Source organism: Papio anubis, chromosome 13, assembly GCF_008728515.1.
Source record: "Papio anubis isolate 15944 chromosome 13, Panubis1.0, whole genome shotgun sequence".
Taxonomy (NCBI): Eukaryota; Metazoa; Chordata; class Mammalia; order Primates; family Cercopithecidae; genus Papio; species Papio anubis.
In genome coordinates this window covers 103,503,337-103,523,003 of record NC_044988.1, presented here as the reverse complement: position 1 = coordinate 103,523,003, position 19,667 = coordinate 103,503,337, and the positions used below count along the sequence as shown (strand labels likewise).

At 54.3% G+C, this 19,667-nt stretch overlaps 2 protein-coding genes across 3 annotated transcripts; one reads left to right on the top strand and one right to left on the bottom strand.

Annotated features, from left to right (window-relative positions):
- Positions 1–349: 349 nt before the first annotated feature.
- C13H9orf116 (chromosome 13 C9orf116 homolog) lies at positions 350–6,331 on the bottom strand. Of its 2 annotated transcripts, none has more exons than XM_003911105.5 (3): positions 5,514–6,331; positions 4,083–4,161; positions 350–787 (listed from the first exon to the last, which is right to left on the bottom strand). In XM_003911105.5, exons 1-3 carry the CDS (start codon positions 5,654–5,656, stop codon positions 599–601), a joined length of 411 nt encoding a protein of 136 aa, XP_003911154.1. In that variant the 5' UTR covers positions 5,657–6,331; the 3' UTR covers positions 350–598. The 2 variants fall into 2 exon arrangements, with proteins under 2 accessions (XP_003911154.1, XP_003911156.1); XM_003911107.5 differs by having other exon boundaries at positions 350–741.
- A 101-nt stretch (positions 6,332–6,432) lies between these two features.
- Positions 6,433–10,176, top strand: MRPS2 (mitochondrial ribosomal protein S2). The gene is made up of 4 exons (XM_031654690.1): positions 6,433–6,555; positions 6,768–6,920; positions 7,376–7,505; positions 9,066–10,176. The coding sequence occupies exons 1-4, from the start codon at positions 6,513–6,515 to the stop codon at positions 9,655–9,657; spliced, it is 918 nt and encodes a 305-aa protein (XP_031510550.1). The 5' UTR covers positions 6,433–6,512; the 3' UTR covers positions 9,658–10,176.
- Positions 10,177–19,667: the final 9,491 nt, after the last annotated feature.

The following is a 19,667-nucleotide window of genomic DNA, read 5'->3' as shown; positions in this document are numbered from 1 at the left end:
CTGCAACCCGTGCTCCTCGAGTAATCTCAGGTAGTAATGACCCTCCTGCCTGTTCAGCCTCGACTTGGCTGACGCGGCATCTGCTCCTCCTCCTGGCCCTCGCCCACACCCCAGTGGGGCATCCCATGCCCTTGTGGGAACCCTGCAGGGTTGGTGCAGATCTCAACCAGGGTGCTGGGTGCTTTTAGGACGGGAGATCTGCTCCCTAACTGGTCTTGTGGGTAACATGGCTCCCAAATAAAGACACGAGCAGAGTTAGCCGCCAGCACTCCTGATGCTCAGGCCAGGACTTGGGCCCCGGGAGCCACAGCCCCACTGCACCATGACAAATGTCAGACGAGATGGAAGCTCAGGATGTGACAACGTTTTTTAATGCAAAGTCAACCATGAGCATCTTTCCCATGTACTTATTAGACGTTAAATAGCAGGACTTCACAGCCCTGTTTGCACATTTTCCTACTCCGCAGACGGTATAATATTTTCAGGGAAGGGGGCACAGTGTGTGCCGTCGCTATCGGGCGACTGTGGGGGATGAGGGACAATGATTTCCCAGGAGGCCCCTGGGGTCAGAGGACTCCTAGAGGGGGTTTCCAGCCCCTCAATCACAGATGGATGGCCTGTTGATGTTGTAACTGGGGTGGAAGTTGAGCCGGTCACAGGAGGTGATGTAGTTATCAGGGCCAGTCACGACGCTTTTCTCCAGGTAAACATTGAGAGTGTTGTTCCGGAACATTCCGCCCGCTGCAAGTTGTTGGGAAAATTTATTCGAATTTGGATAAAATACTTTCTAGAAGAGATGAAGGAACATGGATGAATGAACATGGATGAATGGGCTCACCCCAGACCATCCTAACCCATGCCCGATGCCTGGCACTTGCTGTTAACACTGCCCCTTGCACTGTTCGAGGGATAGAAGGGTGGGCTGCGGGGCCACCTGTGTGCCATCTCTACCTCGGGATGTGGCTGTGAGCATCGCCTTGGGAGTCAGGCCTGGAGTCACCCCCAAGTCTGCTTTTCCTCACTGTGCTACTCTGGGAAAGCTGCCAGCCCTCTCTGAACTTCATTTTCTCTTCTATGGAATAGAAATTATATTCACATCAGTGGGTTTCAATCTTAACTGGGGCCGGGCATGGTGGCTCACGCCTGTAATCGCAGCACTCTGGGAGGCCGAGGCAGGTGGATCACGAGGTCAGGAGTTTGAGACCAGCCTGGCCAACATAGTGAAACTCTATCTCTACTAAAAATACAAAAATATTAGCCAGGCGTGGTGGCAGACACCTGTAATCCCAGCTACTCAGAAGGCCGAGGCAGGAGAATTACTTGAACCCGGGAGGCAGAGGCTGCAGTGAGCCGAGATCGTGCCATTGCACTCCTGCCTGGACAACGAGAGCAAAACTCCATCTCAAAAAAAAAAAAAAAAAAAAAAAGATGATAACCTTCACTGGAAATTTGAATCATCTGAATCATCTGTAAAGCTTTAACGACACCAATGCCCACACCTCACCAGCCCAGTGGTCTGGGCAGGGGCTGCCCTATGGAGGTTGAGAAGGGGTGTACTGAGGCCACTCGTGTGGGCGGGCACCCAGCGGTAGGAGTTATTCTAGCAAGACAGCATCATTAGGTGACTGTGACATTCCTGAAGCCTGAAGCTAGTGGCCTGGACCTCTGCCAAATATTTTGCCCTATGCGGGTGACCTGTCGTCCGTAGAGGATCCTGTGTCATGTGTCATCTCCTTGGCAAGAAACAAGTGCAAAGAGAAAACTTCTTTTTGTTTTTGAGAAGTTTTAGATCTATAGAAAAATTGAATAGAAAGTACAGAGAGTTCCCAAATTACCTCCCTCAACACACAGTGTCCCCTGTCCTCAGCATGTTGCACTGGTGTGGCCCATTTGTTACAGTGAAGCCAGTGTTGATACTTTATTAGTAACTAAAGTCCACATTCTACAGGTGGGACAAATGTATCATGACAGGGACCCACCCTTGCAGTATCATGGAGAGGAATTCCCTTCAGAGCACTTTTTTTTTTTTTTTTTTGAGATGGAGTTTTTGCTCTTGTCGCCCAAGCTGGAGTGCAATGGCGCCATCTCAGCTCACTGCAACCTCCGCCTCTGGGTTCAAGCCATTCTCCTGTCTCAGCCTCCCGAATAGCTGGAATTATAGGCGCCCACAACTAAGCCCGGCTAATTTTTGTATTTTTAGTAGAGACGGGGTTTTGCCATGTTGGCCAGGCTGGTCTCAAACTCCTGACCTCAGGTGATCTGCCGGCCTCGGCCTCCCAAAGTGCTGGGATTACAGGTGTGAGCCGCCACGCCCAGCCCTTCAGTGCACTTTTTTTTTTTTTTTTGAGACGGAGTCTTGCTCTGTCGCCCAGGCTGGGGTGCAGTGGCCGGATCTCAGCTCACTGCAAGCTCCGCCTCCCAGGTTTACGCCATTCTCCTACCTCAGCCTCCCGAGTAGCTGGGACTACAGGCGCCCGCCAACCCGCCCGGCTAGTTTTTTTGCATTTTTTAGTAGAGACGGGGTTTCACCGTGTTAGCCAGGACGGTCTCGATCTCCTGACCTTGTGATCCACCTGTCTCGGCCTCCCAAAGTGCTGGGATTACAGGCTTGAGCCACCGCGCCCGGCCCAGTGCACTTTTTAATGCAAAGCATTTATCTCCTGTTCTCACATGGGAGGTAAACAGCTTCTCCGGCATCCACCCTTGGTCACGAAACTGGAAAAGAGACTCCAGATGGAGCAGGTGGATAAGAAGCAGGAAAACCTCCTTGGAAACTTGTCAAGAGTACCTCATGCCCCCGATCCCACTGCCTGCTCACATCAGTGACCTGAAGGCTCCTACCATTTACAATAGGAGCGTTTTTTCATGGCCTTTTATAAAACCTAAAACATCTGGACCCATGTTAGTGAGTTTGCTGGGTTTTTTGTTTGTTTGTTTTGGTGACAGGGTCTGGCTCTGTCACCCAGGGTGGAGTGCAATGGCACGATCATGGCTCACTGCTGCCTCAACCTCCTGGGTTCAAGCAATCCTCCTACCTCAGCCTCCTGAATAGCTGGGACTACAGGTGCATGCCACCACACCCAGCTAATTATTTTATTTTATTTTTGTAGGGATGGGGTCTTACTACGTTGCCCTAGCTAGTTTTGAACTCCTAGCCTCAAGTGATCCTCTCACCTCAGCCTCCCAAAGTGCTGGGATTACAGGCGTGAGCCACCGCGCCCAGCTGTGTCTGGTCGTTGTCATAGAAATACCTGATCCCCAGGGAAAACTCAGGGTCGTTTGATTATGGGAGAGTGCTCCAGCATTTTCAGGTAAGTAATCTTCTCACCAGAGCTCAGTCACTCACACAACACAACTAAATAAGCACTCAGCAGACCTTTTCAATGATGAATGCTTTGACAAAGAAAAAACGCCCACAATATTCTCACCCCAAAATGGCTGGCCCAGTGTCCCAGGTGTGCAGGAGACACCGCACTAGCCCCTCTGTCCATTCACCTGGACCTTCATGGGGTTTGGTGTGAGGAGGTTCTAGGAGGGCTATCCTGGAGTCCGAGGTCAACTTCAAAAAGGGTTTGGCTTCCCCAGTGGCCCACAGGCTCCTGTGCCCACAATACACCTTGCCCACCCACAAGCTGTGCTGTCAGCCAGTACTGCCCTCTTAAGGTCACACGTTAACATCTCATAAAGTGTAATTCCAGAAAAAAAGTAGCCCTTCATTTATCTGCCTCAGAACTGAGCACTGTAAGTTGCAGGAGATGGTTGTGTGTGTGTGTGTGTGTGTGACTGCTGTGCGTGTGCTTGGGGGTGTGGGGACAGGGTGATGCCAGCAAGTCTATATCCTCCTCTTTTAAAACGCTCCGCTCCCAAATTCATTCACTCATTTAGTTCCATCCTACCCTCTCCCAAAACGATTTGGGGAACCTCCCTCCTCCCCATTTGTGATGTTGGAACTTTGGCCTCTTCTCTGGGTGCACCCCTCCCCGTCTCATTGTTGACTTATTGAGAACCCCAGGTTTTTAGCCTCTTCTTTGAGGCTGCCCACCCCCTGCCCCTTCCCATGCCCGGTCTTGCATCCCACTTACGGGCATCTCATGCACGGTGGGGGCTCTGCTCCCGTAAGCCTGGTTACTGGTCGTGTACACCGAGATAGCCTTCTGGGTCCTGGTAGATGAGAAACACTCTCTTTTCGTTCATTTAATCTAATTCTGCACAAGCCACAGCCTTGTATTTGGTTGACAGCACTCCACTGGAAATGCCCCCAAAGAAAGAGCAATGTGCCTGGGCTGGTGATGCAGCCTCAAAGGCAGCCTCTGGGAGTACCTGGCTGATGACCGTTCTGAATGGCCCGGCCTCCCCTGCCCCCTCTGCTCACCACTGTCCCTGCTCTTCCGAGGCAGGCCAAAGCCCTAAAGAGCAGGCAGCCAGCAAGTGCTGACCCCCAGCCCTAGAAGGACCTTGGCACATGCTGCAATTTCTGGGTAACTTAGCCTGTCAGGAGTGGAGGCTTGGCCTCCAGACCCTGCCACCCAGAGGGTCCCTCTGCCTTTAGCCCCCACCCTCGCTGAGGTGATGCTTCTCTCCGTACCACTGCCCCTACCTGTCAGTAGGACAGGCTACTGAGAGGCTGCAGGCCCACACCTTAGCTCTACTTTATACTCCCAGATCTTGGCCAAGTTGTTCTTTCTACATTCCAGTCGTCTCAATGGGAGAACGAGGATACTAACAGACCCTGCCCTAGAGGACTGTTGAGGGACCAAATGTGTGAGCACAGCAAGATGCTTGCACCTGCCTACAGGAATTTTCTTACTGCTTCTTAGCCTGCAATGCCCTGTGGCAGCTCACAGCTGGCTGAGTAGACTTGCTGCAGGTGCTGCTGTGCTCACGCCCCGCAGCGGGGTTTCAGGGTAGAGAGGAGACTCACCCGACACAAAACAGTGGAGCTGAGACCACAACTGGGTTTTCTCCCCACTACGGGCCTGCCCCTCACTGACCCTATTCCCACTTCCTTGTATGAGGCTCTGGGGAGCACTTTCTTTTTTTTTTTTTTTTTTTTTTTTTTTGAGACGGAGTCTCGTGCTGTGTCACCCAGGCTGGAGTGCAGTGGCGCGATCTCGGCTCACTGCAAGCTCCGCCTCCCAGGTTCAGGCCATTCTCCTGCCTCAGCCTCCGAGTAGCTGGGACTACAGGCGCCCGCCACCACGCCCGGCTAGTTTTTTTGTATTTTTAGTAGAGACGGGGTTTCACCATGTTAGCCAGGATGGTCTCGATCTCCTGACCTCGTGATCCGCCCGCCTCGGCCTCCCAAAGTGCTGGGATTACAGGCTTGAGCCACCGCGCCCGGCCTTGGGGAGCACTTTCGTTGCTCACTAGTGGGCGATGACAGCGCGGGCCCCGGATGACCACTCGATCCTCTTGATTTCTGCAGCTAGGACCTTGGGGGTCTTGCGGGGTCTCTCACACACGGGGCTATCGAGCACTGGACGCCAGGACCAGGCGCGCCCCAGCTTCCTCACCTGTAGCCCCGGAACCACCCTGGGTTGTTGAACCTGCCCGGCAGGTCCGCGCTTACGCGGTAGTAGTCGCTGGTCCTCTCAGGCGGGGCCGTGGCGTTGGGCTCCACAGGCTCCGCGCACGCTCTGGGGCTTTCCTCCGCCATTGCGCCTCGAAAAGCGGGACTCGGTGGCGTCCTGTTGCCAAGCGACGGTCAGGTCACGTGACTGGGGGCGGAGCGGAGGGGCCTTAAAGGCGCCGCGCGTTGGCGGTGTTCCTCCGCGGGCTGGTCGGGAACCTGCCGAGCGAGTCCCCAAGGACCGGGAAGGTCGGGACGGCGAGAGATTCCCTGCTGGGACCGTCGTATGGGGCAGCCCCTGGCCCCCAGCCACCCGCGAGGGGACCGGGTCACCCCAGCATGGGGGCGTGGACTCCCGGGCGAAAGGAACCCCAGGGCCTGGGACCCCGCCAGCCGGGTGATGGGGTTTAAGCACTGCAGGTCCACTCGGCAGACAACGATTGGACGCTTGCTGTCCAGTGTACTCCAGGGATGATATGCCCCTCAGCACCCCGAGTCTAAATTGAGACCCGAGATCTTGCTAACTTTATGAAATTCTCCTAAGTCAAATATCGTTTAAATATTAAAAACAGTTTTGGAGCGCGAGAGGCTGCGCGGGACGTGGTTCACAGCTCACGTGGCGGGAGGCGAGGGTCCCCATCGTCCAGCGGGCTCCCCCAAAGGTCAGGGGCCTCCCGGGCTGGTGGGGCCCATTAGCGAGGCGGGGCGAGCTGCAAGGCGAGGACGGTGGCCCCACTCCCGGCCCGAGACTCTCAAGCCCGGGACCCCGGGCCCTGCCCCCTGGTCTGCCCCGCCCCCGCAGGGAGGTCCCAGCCGCCCGGGGACGGCGCTGTGGCTCCTCCGGGCCTGTAGGTGGCACTGCGGCCCCGCGCGGACGGCGGCGGGAGGGGAGGCCGCTCGGCCCGGCTCGGAGGGAGGCCTCGCTCCGCCCCGCGTCCCGGCCATGGCGACCGCCGCGGCCGCGCTGCCCCGAATGCTCGGCGCGGGTGAGCGCGCGCTTGCGGGTCCCTGGGGAGGAGGATGCAGAGGGGGCGCGGGGACCCGAGGGAGCGGCGGGGACGCGGAGGGGACCCGGGGCGAGCGCGGAGGGGACTCGAGGAGGGCGCGGGGACGCAGAGGGGATCCGTTGGGGCTGCGGTGGGGGCGGGCGTGGTGCATCCGGGACGCGGCGCCAGGACCTCTGTCTGCTTCCCCCCAGGTGCCCGGGCCCCGTCGCGCTGGCTGAGGTTCCTCGGGAAGGCGACCTCCGGACCTGCTCGGTCGAGCCGCAGGACGCTTGGAAGCGCTGCGACCCCTGTGATCCGCGAGTCCGAGGACGGCACCGGTGACACTGGGCGCGCAGCCGAGTCAGGTAGGAACGAGGAGAGGCCGGCAGCCGCGGGAGATGCGAACCCTGCAGGGGCCTGGGCGCTGCACGTGGTCGAAACTGCGCGCCCGGCCGGGCTCCTCCCACTCCCCTACTGGCCACCTGAGACCACAAGGTGGGGAGGTGCCAGAAAGACCTGAGAAACCCGCTGGGCCCCTCTCTTTTTCTCTTCTGTTTTCCAAGTAAGACCAAGGGACGGGGTTGACCAGGTTCGACCAGGCTCACACAGGAGCAAGGTCGGGATCAGAACCTGGCTCCAGCTCTCTGTTTCCTGAAAAGGTCCCTGTGCTTCCAGGTCTTTCCTGGGGCTGGGGGGCTCCCGGCTGCCCACCGCGGTGTCACAGAAGGCACTTGGGAGCAGGGGTGGGCGGGAACTGCGCTCTGCCTGTCTCTGCTGCCACCGATGGGAGACACAGCGTCGCTTCTCCTCCCTGCCGTAGATTTCAACGACAAGATTCTGAATGAGCCCCTCAAGCACTCTGACTTCTTCAATGTCAAGGAACTGTTTTCCGTGAGAAGCCTCTTTGATGCCCGAGTGCATCTGGGACACAAAGCTGGCTGTCGGCACAGGTAGGTGACACCCCCATCTGAGCTGTAGCGGTTCCCAGGAGTGCTTGGGACCTGGGACCTGCCCTGGTTCTAGGGCCACTTTTGAACTGGCCCCTGTCAGTTTTAGGTGATTACAGCTCTTCCTCCTCCACATGGGAACACGGAGCCCCACACAGAAGCAGCAGTTCACTCCCCAGCTTGGCGGGGGCTCTTGTGTGCCTTGGGGTGGTGCTCACAGCCCTTAGTAGGGCAGGCCTGCTGGGGGATGCAGAACTTCACGGGTTCAGAAATGGAAAGGCTGAGGGCAGAGCCTGTGAGTCTGGCCCCCCCTGGATTGGGCGGGGCTTTCTGGGCTGTGGGGAGAAGGAGTGACTGGTCCTGTATTCTCATATGGTTATTTTGACTGTTGCAGGGAGAGGGGATGGGAGGGGCAGGTGGGAGGCCAGGGAGGAAGTTGGTGTGGGTGTCCAGGGCGAGGGTGGTGGGGCTTAAATCGCAGTAGCAGAAGAGCTAGAGCAGCAGGTGGACATGAGGCAGCAGGGTAGAGCCAGTGGGCCTTGGGCTGGGGTCGGAGGTGGCTGGGGCCAAAGGGATCAAACACCTGCTCCTTGCCTGGAGCCTGGTGCTGGTTACTGATGGTGAAAACCAGGGGGGACCTGGGGGCCATCACAAGCTTGGTTCCTATGAGGTGTGAACTCTTAGCTGCCCCAGTGGAGAGGTCACACGGGTACCAGGAGGGATGGGCTCCCAGGGAGCCATCAGCATCGGGGACTTGTGTTTCCAGAGCATCGGAAAAGGAGGTCGGAGGTGGAGCCCTGGGCACTCCAGTGTTTGGAGTCAGTGAAGAGGGACGGCCGGGGGTGGAGGGATGTGGTTGTCTGTTGATGCTGCTGAGAAGTGAATTCAAGGGTGTGACCTTGGCAAGATGGAGGTCGCCAGTGTCTTGATGGGCAGGGTTGCTTGAGAGGAAGGGACAGTACCCAGTGGGAGTAGACTGGAGGTGAGGACCTGGGAACCGCAAACGTGGATGACTTGCCTGCCATGCATCGAGAGGCGGGGTGTCTCCCATGCGCCGCTCTTCCTCAGCCCAGGCTGGCAGCAGTCCAGTGCCCTGGATCAGGGTTCTCCTCCCAGGCTTGGCCACTCCTGCCCTGATTCCTTAATGCTTTTGGCCCAGAGCACCCCCTAAGTCCAACCCCAGCGGGACCTTGTCCTCAAAGCCTCGGGAAGAGGAGAGTGATGGAGGGGGCTGCCCCGTGAGCCGCACAGGGCTGAATGTCCTTCTGGTGTCATGTTGGATGTCCACACGTCCATATGGGGTCAGTTCTACTAGGATTCCCTCGGGAAGAGGTAGAGGGTCGCAGGGGTTAAGCCATGAGACGAGGCGTGCAGAGGGGTGGCCTGGACAGGTCTGCACTGCTGTCTGTCCACACGGGGAGCGTTGCAAACTGTGCTTCCTAGCCCATAGTACCCTTGAAGAGGAGTTTGGGAGTCCCTGGTGGGCGTCTGTGTCCTGCAAGGGGCCAGTGGAGTTGGCCCGGTGAACTCTCATCCCCCTTGCCCTGGTGGGGTCTCTGGCAGGTTTATGGAGCCATACATCTTTGGGAACCGCCTGGACCAGGACATCATCGACCTGGAACAGACAGCCGCGCACCTCCAGCTGGCCTTGAACTTCACCGCCCATGTGGCCTACCGCAAGGGCATCATCTTGTTTATAAGCCGCAACCGGCAGTTCTCGTACCTGATTGAGAACACGGCCCGCCACTGTGGCGAGTACGCCCACACTCGCTACTTCAAGGGCGGCCTGCTGACCAACGCACCCCTCCTCTTTGGCCCCACAGTCCGCCTGCCGGACCTCATCATCTTCCTGCACACGCTCAACACCATCTTTGAGCCGCACGTGGCCGTGAGAGACGCAGCCAAGATGAACATCCCCACGGTGGGTATCGTGGACACCAACTGCAACCCCTGCCTCATCACCTACCCCATACCCGGCAACGACGACTCCCCGCCGGCCGTGCACCTCTACTGCAGGCTCTTCCAGACGACCATCACCCGGGCCAAGGAGAAGCGGCGGCAGGTTGAGGCTCTGTATCGCCTGCAGGCCCAGAAGGACCCTGGGGCCCAGGGGCCAGCCCACCCTCCTGGGGCCGACATGAGCCGTTCCCTGTGATGTTCACTCAACTCTTCCCAAAGCAAAGCACAGCCAAGCCTGTCTGAGCTGGGAGTCCCCTTCCCCAGCCCTGGGTCAGCAGCATCCTCAGTCCTTGTTACTTACTTAGCTGACGTCACAGTGCAGATATCCGCTGTTCCGCCTCAGAACCAGTGGCTGAGCAGACCGACGTTGCCTCTGCATTTGCGCTGTGGGAAACAGAGCACAGAGGGTGAGTGATGTGCGCAGAACGGCCCCTTGGCTGCAGTTAGGACCTCAATGGCTGGTGTGGCCGAGCTGCTGGAAGACGCCGCTGTCCCTGTGATCCGAGCAGCCCTCCCTTCACCCTGACCCCTGACCTTTGTCAGGAAGGTACAGTTTTTCTTCTCAATCTAAATGCCTTTCAGGTGGGCTGCTTCCTTGGCTGCCTGGTTCCAGGGGGCTGTTTTGTAATGAGATGCTGCAGGCAAGCTGCTCGGAGACTGCCAGCCGGGTTGGTGATTCCAGCAAAAATAAAACTCAGATTTGGGCAAAATGAGACTTGGAGTTTGGGGTTCTGCCTCGAGTGCATTTGCTTTCGTCCATGTGGTGTGGCTTTTTTTTTTTCTCAGGCACGCACTGGGGCCCCAGTGATGGGAGATGGGACAGGCACTGTGTGTGTGAGGGGCATGAATGAGGTCAGCAGAGGTGCCAGCTGCCACTAGAGGGCACCGTCTTCAGCAGTGGAGCTCCTGACAAGCCCACAGCCCGGCCAGCCTCATTCATCAGAACAGGCTCGGTGTGTTCCCAGTTTCAGGAAAGATGGGCACGTGCTGACAGGGACGCTTAACACCCCTCACCTGTGGGAACACAGCCGTGTTCCTGGGACAAGCTGCAACCTCCTCTCTGCCCCATCCCGAGCTGCTTAGGACCTAGGCCCCCCTCCCCCATGCACCTGACCACCCAAGGAGCCATCTCGGCAGAGTCTGGGCAGCAAGGCTGTATGGAGCCTGGTGCCCCGGGTAGGGCAAGGTCTGCCCTGCAAGAGCAGCACAGGGTGATGGGAGGCCGGAGTCCAGCGTCCATCCCTGTCCCTTCAGGGTTAGGCTGGCGAGGGGTTCATGGTAGGGGTCCCCGGGGGTGTCACGGGTTTGTGATGTGGGCAGGACAGGGAGCTGAGCTTCACGTTGGTCTCTGGCCAGCATGGCTTTCATTTGCAAAGTCGAAGTCTGAAGATGCAGGTGTATAAAGGCAGGTGAAGTGAGGGCCCCTCCAGGGCTTCCCCCCAGAATCCCTCTCAGGGTGTGCAGGTGAGATACCCTGAGCTGGGTCTCCTGTCCCACCGTGCTGGGGAGGCCAGCTGTGGGGAGCCAGGACCCCGGCGATGAGGCAGCAGTATCAAACACTGGGCACTGATTGGGGGCTTCCAGGAGGTGCCCCTCTAGCTGCGACTGGGCCTCCCCCGGAAGAGTCCTTTGTAGCTTGGGTCCAGGCCAGGCCCTTCCCTGCTAAGCCACTGGCGGCGGGGGAGGGCATTGCAGGCAGCCCCAGGGTTGGGACGGCAGGAGACACAGTGGGGTGCAAACACAGGAGGGATGGGGCGGTCTCTTCTGGCCATTAATTTTGAGGCCAGGTGGAGGGGAGCAGCCCAGGCAGTGCTGTGGCTAACCCAAGAAACCTTGTAAGAATGATGGGGGCTGGCAGGCCCCGGGCAGGCTCCCTGGGTCCCGACCGGTCCCCCTTACCTTGTGCTGATGACCTGCCTGGCTCCTGGCTCCTGCTGTCCTCCTCCCACTGGCCCCTGCACCCGGCACAGGCTGGCGAGGACCCACTAAAGAGCCACGAGTGGGCGCTTGCTGGGCTTCCAGGGCGGGAGGGGCCCTGGCCGAAGGGATGACCCAGTGGATAAGCAGGCACCGGTGACCATGAGGAGCAGGGAGGGACGGGAAGGGTGCAGCGCAGAGGCCGTGGGGGCCATGCTGGGACAACCAGGGTGGGCCTAAGGGCCCCTTCCGGAAGTGGAAAGAGCCACTTCCCAGGATTCTGAGGGACTCTGGGTGAAACAAGGGTTGAGGGCTAAGGGGATGTGGTCTCGCTGACCCCATCCTTGACTCTGCCCGGAGGGGCCCTCCAAGTTTTCCACCCTGGAGATGAACCCCAAGAGCCCTCAGAAGAGGCCAAAGGAGACGGTGAGAGTGCCTGAGGCTGGGGAAGGGCAAGGGAGTTGCCTCAGTACTGGGGAGAGGGGCCCCCCAGCCATTTCCTCCCTTGGCCACGATGCCTGCAGACCTCATTAGAGGTGGCCTTCTCTGGACTGTGGCAGGACTGTGCCTGGACCAGCTGGTGTTCCAGACGGTGGGGAAGACCAGAGGCAGCCACCAGAGGACAGGCCTGGCAGAGCCGGCTCAGGGCAGGGTGGGGTGGGTAGGGCCAAGGAGCCTTTCCATCCCTGCCGAGGCTGGGCCACTCCCACCCCTGAGGCCCGGAGGATCCCCATTTGCCTGGAGGAGCTCAGGGCAGCCCCCTCCATCAGCACAGGCCAGGCTTCCACTGTGATCCTCTGCACCCCTCCCTGGGTGTGTGGGGGGAGGGGATAGGAGGGGAGGGCCTGCCCTGGGCAAGAGCAGGGTTCTGGGGCAGGAGCCTAGGGGCCCATGAGGATCGAGGCCAATTGGGCCAGCCAATGCCCTCTGCTGATGTGGGCCCCAGCCCTTGAGATGGATCTCACGTCATCCTGGCTGGAGGTCTGCGCGGACACGGCTCTGTGGCTGATTCGGGGAGTGGAAGGTCAGGTGGGCAGAAGTGACAAGGGCAGGGCCCGGCTCTGATGTTCCTAGGTCGCTGTCTCTGCATAGCTCCACACAGAACACTGGCCAAGGGGGGACCCCCACTCTCTCCCCAAGTGAGGGACAGGGGCTCCTTGACACCAACAAGGGCCAGCGCTGGCTGGGGGTGCAAGTGTCCTGAGGAGGTCTCCACAGCCTGGGCCCCTGAGTGGCTGGGAAGGCCTCCTGCCCAGATGCCCCCAGGTGGCTCCCAGGGTTCTCCCAGGACTCTGCCTCTCCAGCGGCCCACAGTCCCAATCCCAGCACCCTAGGCCTCCTCCTGCCCTCACCTCACCACCATCTGGCCCCGACTTGGCCAGGTGCAAAGTGACTTTTCATATTTCTATAGGAATAGCCAAGAAAGTCTTCCTAGACTTCTCCAATTCATATTATGGCGATGAGCAACTGCGTTTTGTTCCTGTTCACGTTGGGCCATCCTCCCTTTGGCCCACTCCAGAATGAAAATGAGTCAGCCCTGTTCCTGGATGAGACCTGCAGGGTGGGAGTCCCCACACAAGCTCCACGGAGAAGCTAGAGCGTCACCTGGGGGCAGAGCAGCAACCGTTCCTCGTTCCTGCTTTCCTGGGCAGGTGTGGAAGGTTTGCCCCCACCCCACAGACGCTGGACCTGCTGTTCCACAGGCGAGCATGTCCCACTCCACTGCACAGGGGCTCCTTGCTCGCATACCCACCGACTGTGGGTCTTGGCCATGCCAATTCGCCCCTATGAGCCTCGGTTGGTCTGTGTGAGAATTGGGAGCTAAGAGGACCTGGTGAGGCTGCTGTCAAGCCTGGGTGGGACGGGCCATGGAAAGCACTCTGCTCACGCCTGGCTCTGGGGAACAGGCTACCCGGGCTGTGATGTTCTTATTTATGATTTTCCTCTCCCCTCCATGAGGAAACTCTCTGCCCCAGGCCTCACTTGTAAGTGCAAAGCAGTTTTCCCACCTGTAGAGAACATTCCAGGTTCCATGTGGGAGGTTCCCATCCTGGGTATAGCAAAGCAGGACCCTCTGGGGAGGGCTGAAGAGCCCAAGGGCCATTCAGGTACCTGAGAAGGAGCTGGTTGGGCCTCATTCATTCAACAAACATGAAGCTGCCCTCCTGGACCTCCGTGAACCCATGACTGTGTGTACGCACCGATTTAACAGTGTGGAAATAAGGAACAGAATGTGGAGAGGCACAGAGGCAAATGTTCAGGATGGCTTTTGTTCTATCGAAGGTGTTTAAAGCCATGATTTTCTTGACTATTTCCATGATTTAGCACAACGAAAAATCTTACAGATGAGGACACTCGTGTCCAGAAGGTGGAGACACCTGCTCTGGTCACAGCCAGTGTGGAACCTTGGCAGAGTTTGGGTCTCTGAAAGCAGACAGTGATTTGGGGACACGTTGTTTGCTGCAGATGATCCCAGGAAGCCTGAGGGATCACCTGGGAAGGTGGACCTGGAGGTGAGAAGCTGGCGAGTGACCTTGAGCAAATCCTACAGTGGGGACCCCACTCAGCCTTACAGGAAGTCCAGGTCCCACCTGGATGGGCTGTGTCCCCATGGGTGGAAGGTTATCCCTGGAATATTAATGCCTTTGTTCTGTTGGCTGGTGCAGTGTGTAGGAGAGGAAGCCCCCATGGTGCTTGAGAGAGTCCTCAGGAAGGACACATGCAGGTGTTTCAGGGGATGCCATGGCCTGCTGGAGACCAGCTCCCCCAGCTGCAGGTGGACCTGGGTGGGCTGAGGAGACATGGGTGGGTCAGCAGCAGCACAGCCACCCCAGGTCTCCCAGATCCAAGGCATACCAGCCAGAATCTTGAGTGAGAATCAGGAAACAACAAGACAGACACATGAACCTTGATCAGCTGCCACATGCCTCTGGTGATCTAGAAGATTCTGCTCATGTGCAGGGCTGTTTCCACTCATGAAAGACCAGAGAGGGCCTTGATAAGCTGCCACATGCCTCTTGTGGTCTAGAAGATTCTGCGCATGTGCAGGGCTTTGTCCACTCAGGAAAGACCAGAGAGGGTCCTAGCTATCTATTCATTCTTGACTAAATATGAGGACTTACACATGTGCAGAGGAGACAGGAGAAGGCTTAGAAGAAAAGAATATCCAGGGCAGACTGGTAAACTGCTAGAACCTCAAATGCATTCCCCACCCCACACACAGACCCACTGGCTCAAGGCATTTTGGCACCACCTCTGACCAGGTAATAGCTGATCACTAAGATATGGTGACCCAGGAACAACAAACACTTAGGAAGCCAGAATTCAAAATAAAAAGTATTAAAGTAAGCCATGTTAAGAATTAAAGTATGATGAAAATGACTCATTAGAGAAAATACATAAGGAGATACTCATTAATTAAAAAACTGAATAGATATTCTGGAGCTGAAAAGTTTAACAATCGAAATGAAAATTCACTAGAAGGGATTGACAGCAGATCTGAGGAAAGAATCAGGGAACTCTGAAGGTAGATCAGTAAAAATGATCCAGTTTGAAGACTAACAGCAAAAGTTAATAATAAAGGAAGAGAAATGAACAGTGCCTTGAACCTGTGGGAAACAATCAACATATTAATATTCACATAATCAGAGTTCAAGGAGAGGAGAAAGAGAAGGGACAGAAAAATTATTCAAAGAAGTATCTACTTGATACAAAAGGAAGCAGGAAAGGAGAAAAGACATGAGACATACCGGAAGCAGATAGCCAAATGGCAGAGATAAATCCAACCATAGCGGTAATCAAATTAAATGTAAATGAATTAAACACTTCAATCAAAAGGCAGACATTGACACTGTGGATGAGAAACAAGATCCAACTTTATGCTATCTAGAGCCTAGAGAAGAAACATTTCATATTCATAACACAAAAAAGGTTGAAAGCAAAATGTTGGGAAAACAAACACCATGCAAAACATAACCACGAGATCTGGAGTTGTTTTATACATATATCAATATTTTTTGTTTGTTTTGTTTTGAGACAGAGTTTCACTTGTGTTGCCCAGGCTGGGGTGCAATGTCACAATCTTGGCTCACTGCAACCTCCGCCTCCCAGGTTCAAGTGATTCTCCTGCCTCAGCCTCCTGAGTAGCTGGGATTACAGGCGTGTGCCACCAGGCCCAGCTAATTTTTGTATTTTTTTTAGTAGAGACAACATTTCACCATGTTGACCAGGCTGGTCTCAAATTCCTGACCTCAGGTGATCCGCCTGCCTCAGCCTCCTAAAGTGCTGGAATTACAGGCATGAGCCACCAGGCCCGGCCAGGAGGAGTTATATTAATATCAGACAAAATAGACTTTAAGACAAAGTGTTAGCTAGAGATAAAGAGGGGAATTTCATAATGAAGAGACCTATTCAGGAAGATAAAATAATTATAAATGTCTATGTATTTAACAGCACAGCCCTCTGAGTATATGAAAATTATAGCCAGTATGATATGGCAAAAAAACAAAAACAAACAAGCAACAGCACCAAAACCAGAAACAAACAAACAAAAAAAGAATTAAAGAAGAGATTAAAGTTCAAAATTAGAAAAGAAGAAGTACAATGACCTTTATTAACAGAAAACAATCCCGTGTGTCAAACATCCTAAGGAATCACCAATGAACTGTAATAAATGAGTACTGCAGGATCACAAGATTCCAGATCAATATGCAAATATCAACTGTGTTTCTCTATCCTAGTAGTAAGCAATCCATAAATTAAACCAAGAAAACAATTCCAATCACAATATCCCTGAAAAGAACAACATACTTTTTTTTAAGGAAGAACAAATTTAGCAAAAGAAGAAGACTTGCATACTGAAAACTATAGAATATAAAACACTGCTGAGAGAAATTAAGGATATTGTAAATGAATGGAGAGATACTCTATGGTATTAGAAGACTTGGTATTGTCAAGGTGGCAGATATCCCCAAACTGATGTATAGATTCAACTTGATCACTAAGAAAATCCCAGTTGGATTTGCTTGTTTCCAAACATTGACAAGTTGATCTTAAAATGTATATGAGACACCAAAACATTATTTCAAAAGAAGAATAAAGTTAGAGGACTTACATTTCTCTCTTCAAAGCTTCCTAGAGTGACGTCAATCAGAACAGTGTCATCCTGGCATAAAGATGGGCACAAAGATCAATGGACTAAAGTTGGAGTCCAGTAATAAACGCTGACATTTATGGTTTGTTGATTTTGAAAAGGTGCCAAGGCAGTTCTATAGGGAAACAGTAGAATTTCAACAAATGATGCTGGGATAATTGGATATCCTCATGAAAGAGATTTATTTAGGCCTGTACCTCATACTAAAAAATTAACTCAAAATGGATCATAAATCTAGATGCTAGAGCCAAAAGTATAAAACATCTAGAAGAAAACATAGAACATCTTCAGGACTTCAGCCAGAATTTTTAGATATATCATCAAAATCATAATCCATAAAAAAATGTATTTCATCAAAGTTTAAAACTTTTGTGATTCAAGAAATACCCATTATGAAAGAGAAGGCATAGACTGGAAGAAAATATTTGTAAATTATATGTCTGATAGAACTCTCACAACTAATAACAGGAAGACGAACAACTCAAACTAAAAAAAAAAAAAGTAAAATGTAATTGAATATGCTTTTCACCCAAGAAGCATATTCACCCTGAATTTGCTTTTCACTTAGGAAGAAGGATGAGTGACCAGTAAGCACATGAAGCCACTCAGCATCATGAGTCATTCAGGAAACGCAGATCAAAACCACAATGAGACACCACTTCACACCGCGTAGAATGGCATTAGTCCAAAAAAAAGGACAATAACAAGTATTGTCATCCATATGGAGAAACTGACACCCTCACACATTGCTGGTGGGAGTGTGAAATGGTGCGGCCATCGTGGAAAACAATCCAGCATTTCTCTAAATGGTTAAGCATAGTGTGGCTGATGACCCCCAGTTCAACGACTAGTCATATACCCAAGATAATGGAGAACATATGTCCTGTATCTGAATGCTCACAGCAGCATTCCTCATAACAACCAAAAAGTAGAAAAAGCCAAAATATCTATCAACTGGTGAATGGATAAACAAAATGTGTTGCATCCATACAATGGAACACTGTTCACCCATGAAAAGGAATGAAGGTCTGACACACGCTGCAACACGGATGAACCTGAAGACAGTATACTCAGCCTGGCACGATGGCTCATGTCTGTAATCCCAGCACTTTGAGAGGCCAAGGCCGGGGGCATCACCTGAGGTCAGGAGTTCGAGACCAACCCAGCCAACATGGCAAAACCCTGTCTCTACGAAAAATACAAAAATTAGCCAGATGTGGTGGTGCATGCCTGTAGTCCCAGCTACTTGGGAGGCTGGGGCAGGAAAATCACTTGCACTGGGAGGTGGAGGTTGCAGTAAGCTGAGATGGTGCCATTGCACTCCAGCCTAGGCAACAAAGTGACACTCTGTCTCAGACTAACAAACAAAAAAAAGACAGTATACTCAGGGAAAGAAAAAAAAAAACAGACACAAAAGGTCACATATGTATGATCCCACTTACGTGAAATGTTCAGAATAGAGAAGCCTCTAGAGATAGCAAGTGGATTCGTGTGTCCAGGGTCTGGAGAAGGGACTGGAAATTGATTTCTCAGGGGCATGGGAGACCTTTCTGGGGTAGTGGGAACATTCTAAAGCCAGATGGTGTTGGTGGCTGCTCAGGCCTGTAGATGTACTAAGAGTGGTTGAATCGTACAGTGGATGAGCATTACGACGTGTACACTATATGTCAACAAAGCTGTTAAAAGGAAGTGATCAGAGGTGATCCAGAAGCGATGCTGCCTCCAACTGAGACAAAGGAAGAAGAAAGAACTTAAAAGTGTTCCCAGAGCAAAAACGCCTGTTTTCTAAAGAACGGCTCCACAATTGGTTCAAGTTGACCGAAGAGCCTCCGGGAGAAGTAACAGCTTCGTCACCTGTCTAGTTCGGGGCTTGTTTCTATAGTAACCTGTGACATGGCCCCCTTCCCAAAACACAGAACAAAACAAAAAAACAGAAACAAAGACAATGAATCCCTGAGAACAGTGAGAAAGAGAGAAAGCTCTTGCTTCCTTTGGCCTACGGAAGGGTGTGGCTGTTGAGCTGAGCCTTGGAGTCCCTGGGTTTGCCAGGTTCCCCGTCCGGCAGTGCTGGGGACTTCGAGCCAGTGACCTCAAAGAACGGCCACGCCAGGGAGGCCAGTGTGCATGCAGGTATTGACATTGGCTTTGCAGGGGTGCAGTGAGCTGCATGACTGAGACCCATTTCCCCATAAAACAGCCAAGCCAGGGAGACCAGCATGCACGCTGGTATTGATGTTGGCTTTCCACGGGTGCAATGAGCCGCATAATGGTTTGAGGCGAGGATTTAAACGTTTTGAGATAGGCATGACTTGCCACTGTTTTAAAGGTCAGCTGCTGCCGTTTCAAAGATACGTACTGTTGCTTTGCCAAGAGGCCTCGTTCCGTGTTGCTGGGAATCAGCAGCCATGCTGCTCTGACGTGGCCGGTGGCCGTCCCAAGCCCCCACGCCTCCCTGACCTCTCGCTGTCCATCACCCCCCTCTCCAGAGGCGCTCACACCAGTCATCACTCCCCCTCCCGGTGCCCACATCCCCTGCCTGTCCGCTATGCCCTGTCCACAGTGCCCTGTCCACAGCACAGCTAGCTCAACACACGTGGCATCCACGCCAGGCACCATGCTTCGCCTCACACTGCTGAGCCCGCCTGGCCCTGCATGGCCCACGTGGCTGGGGTACAGGCGTGGGGCAGGCTTCCGTGATGGTGTCAAGGACTGGGCGCTTCCTGCCTCTCTCCTCAAGGTCCCCAGGGCTGGCTCATCCCAACTGGGGCGCCTGCTGTGGTTCTCAGATGCCCTTAGCGTGTTTCTTCTCTGGGCTCCCTGGCCTATTTCAGAGCAATCACAGACCAGAGGGACTGGGCCCCGTTAGATCCATCAGATGCGCCCTGGAGCGGGGAGCGTGGTCACCATCCATGAGGATGGCGGCGTGTTGAGGGAATGCAGGGAGGGGAATGGATACTGGGTGGGCCACCAACAGGCCCGACGGAGCCCTGACTTCCTGCACGAACATCGTCCCAGTGCACACATCTGCCCAGGACCACTGGGGCCATTCTTACCTATGGGTCTACCAGATGCCCAGGAAACGCCCCCAAAATATATGATGCTCACAAGGCAAAGGCCACCTGCCCTGAAGGACGCAG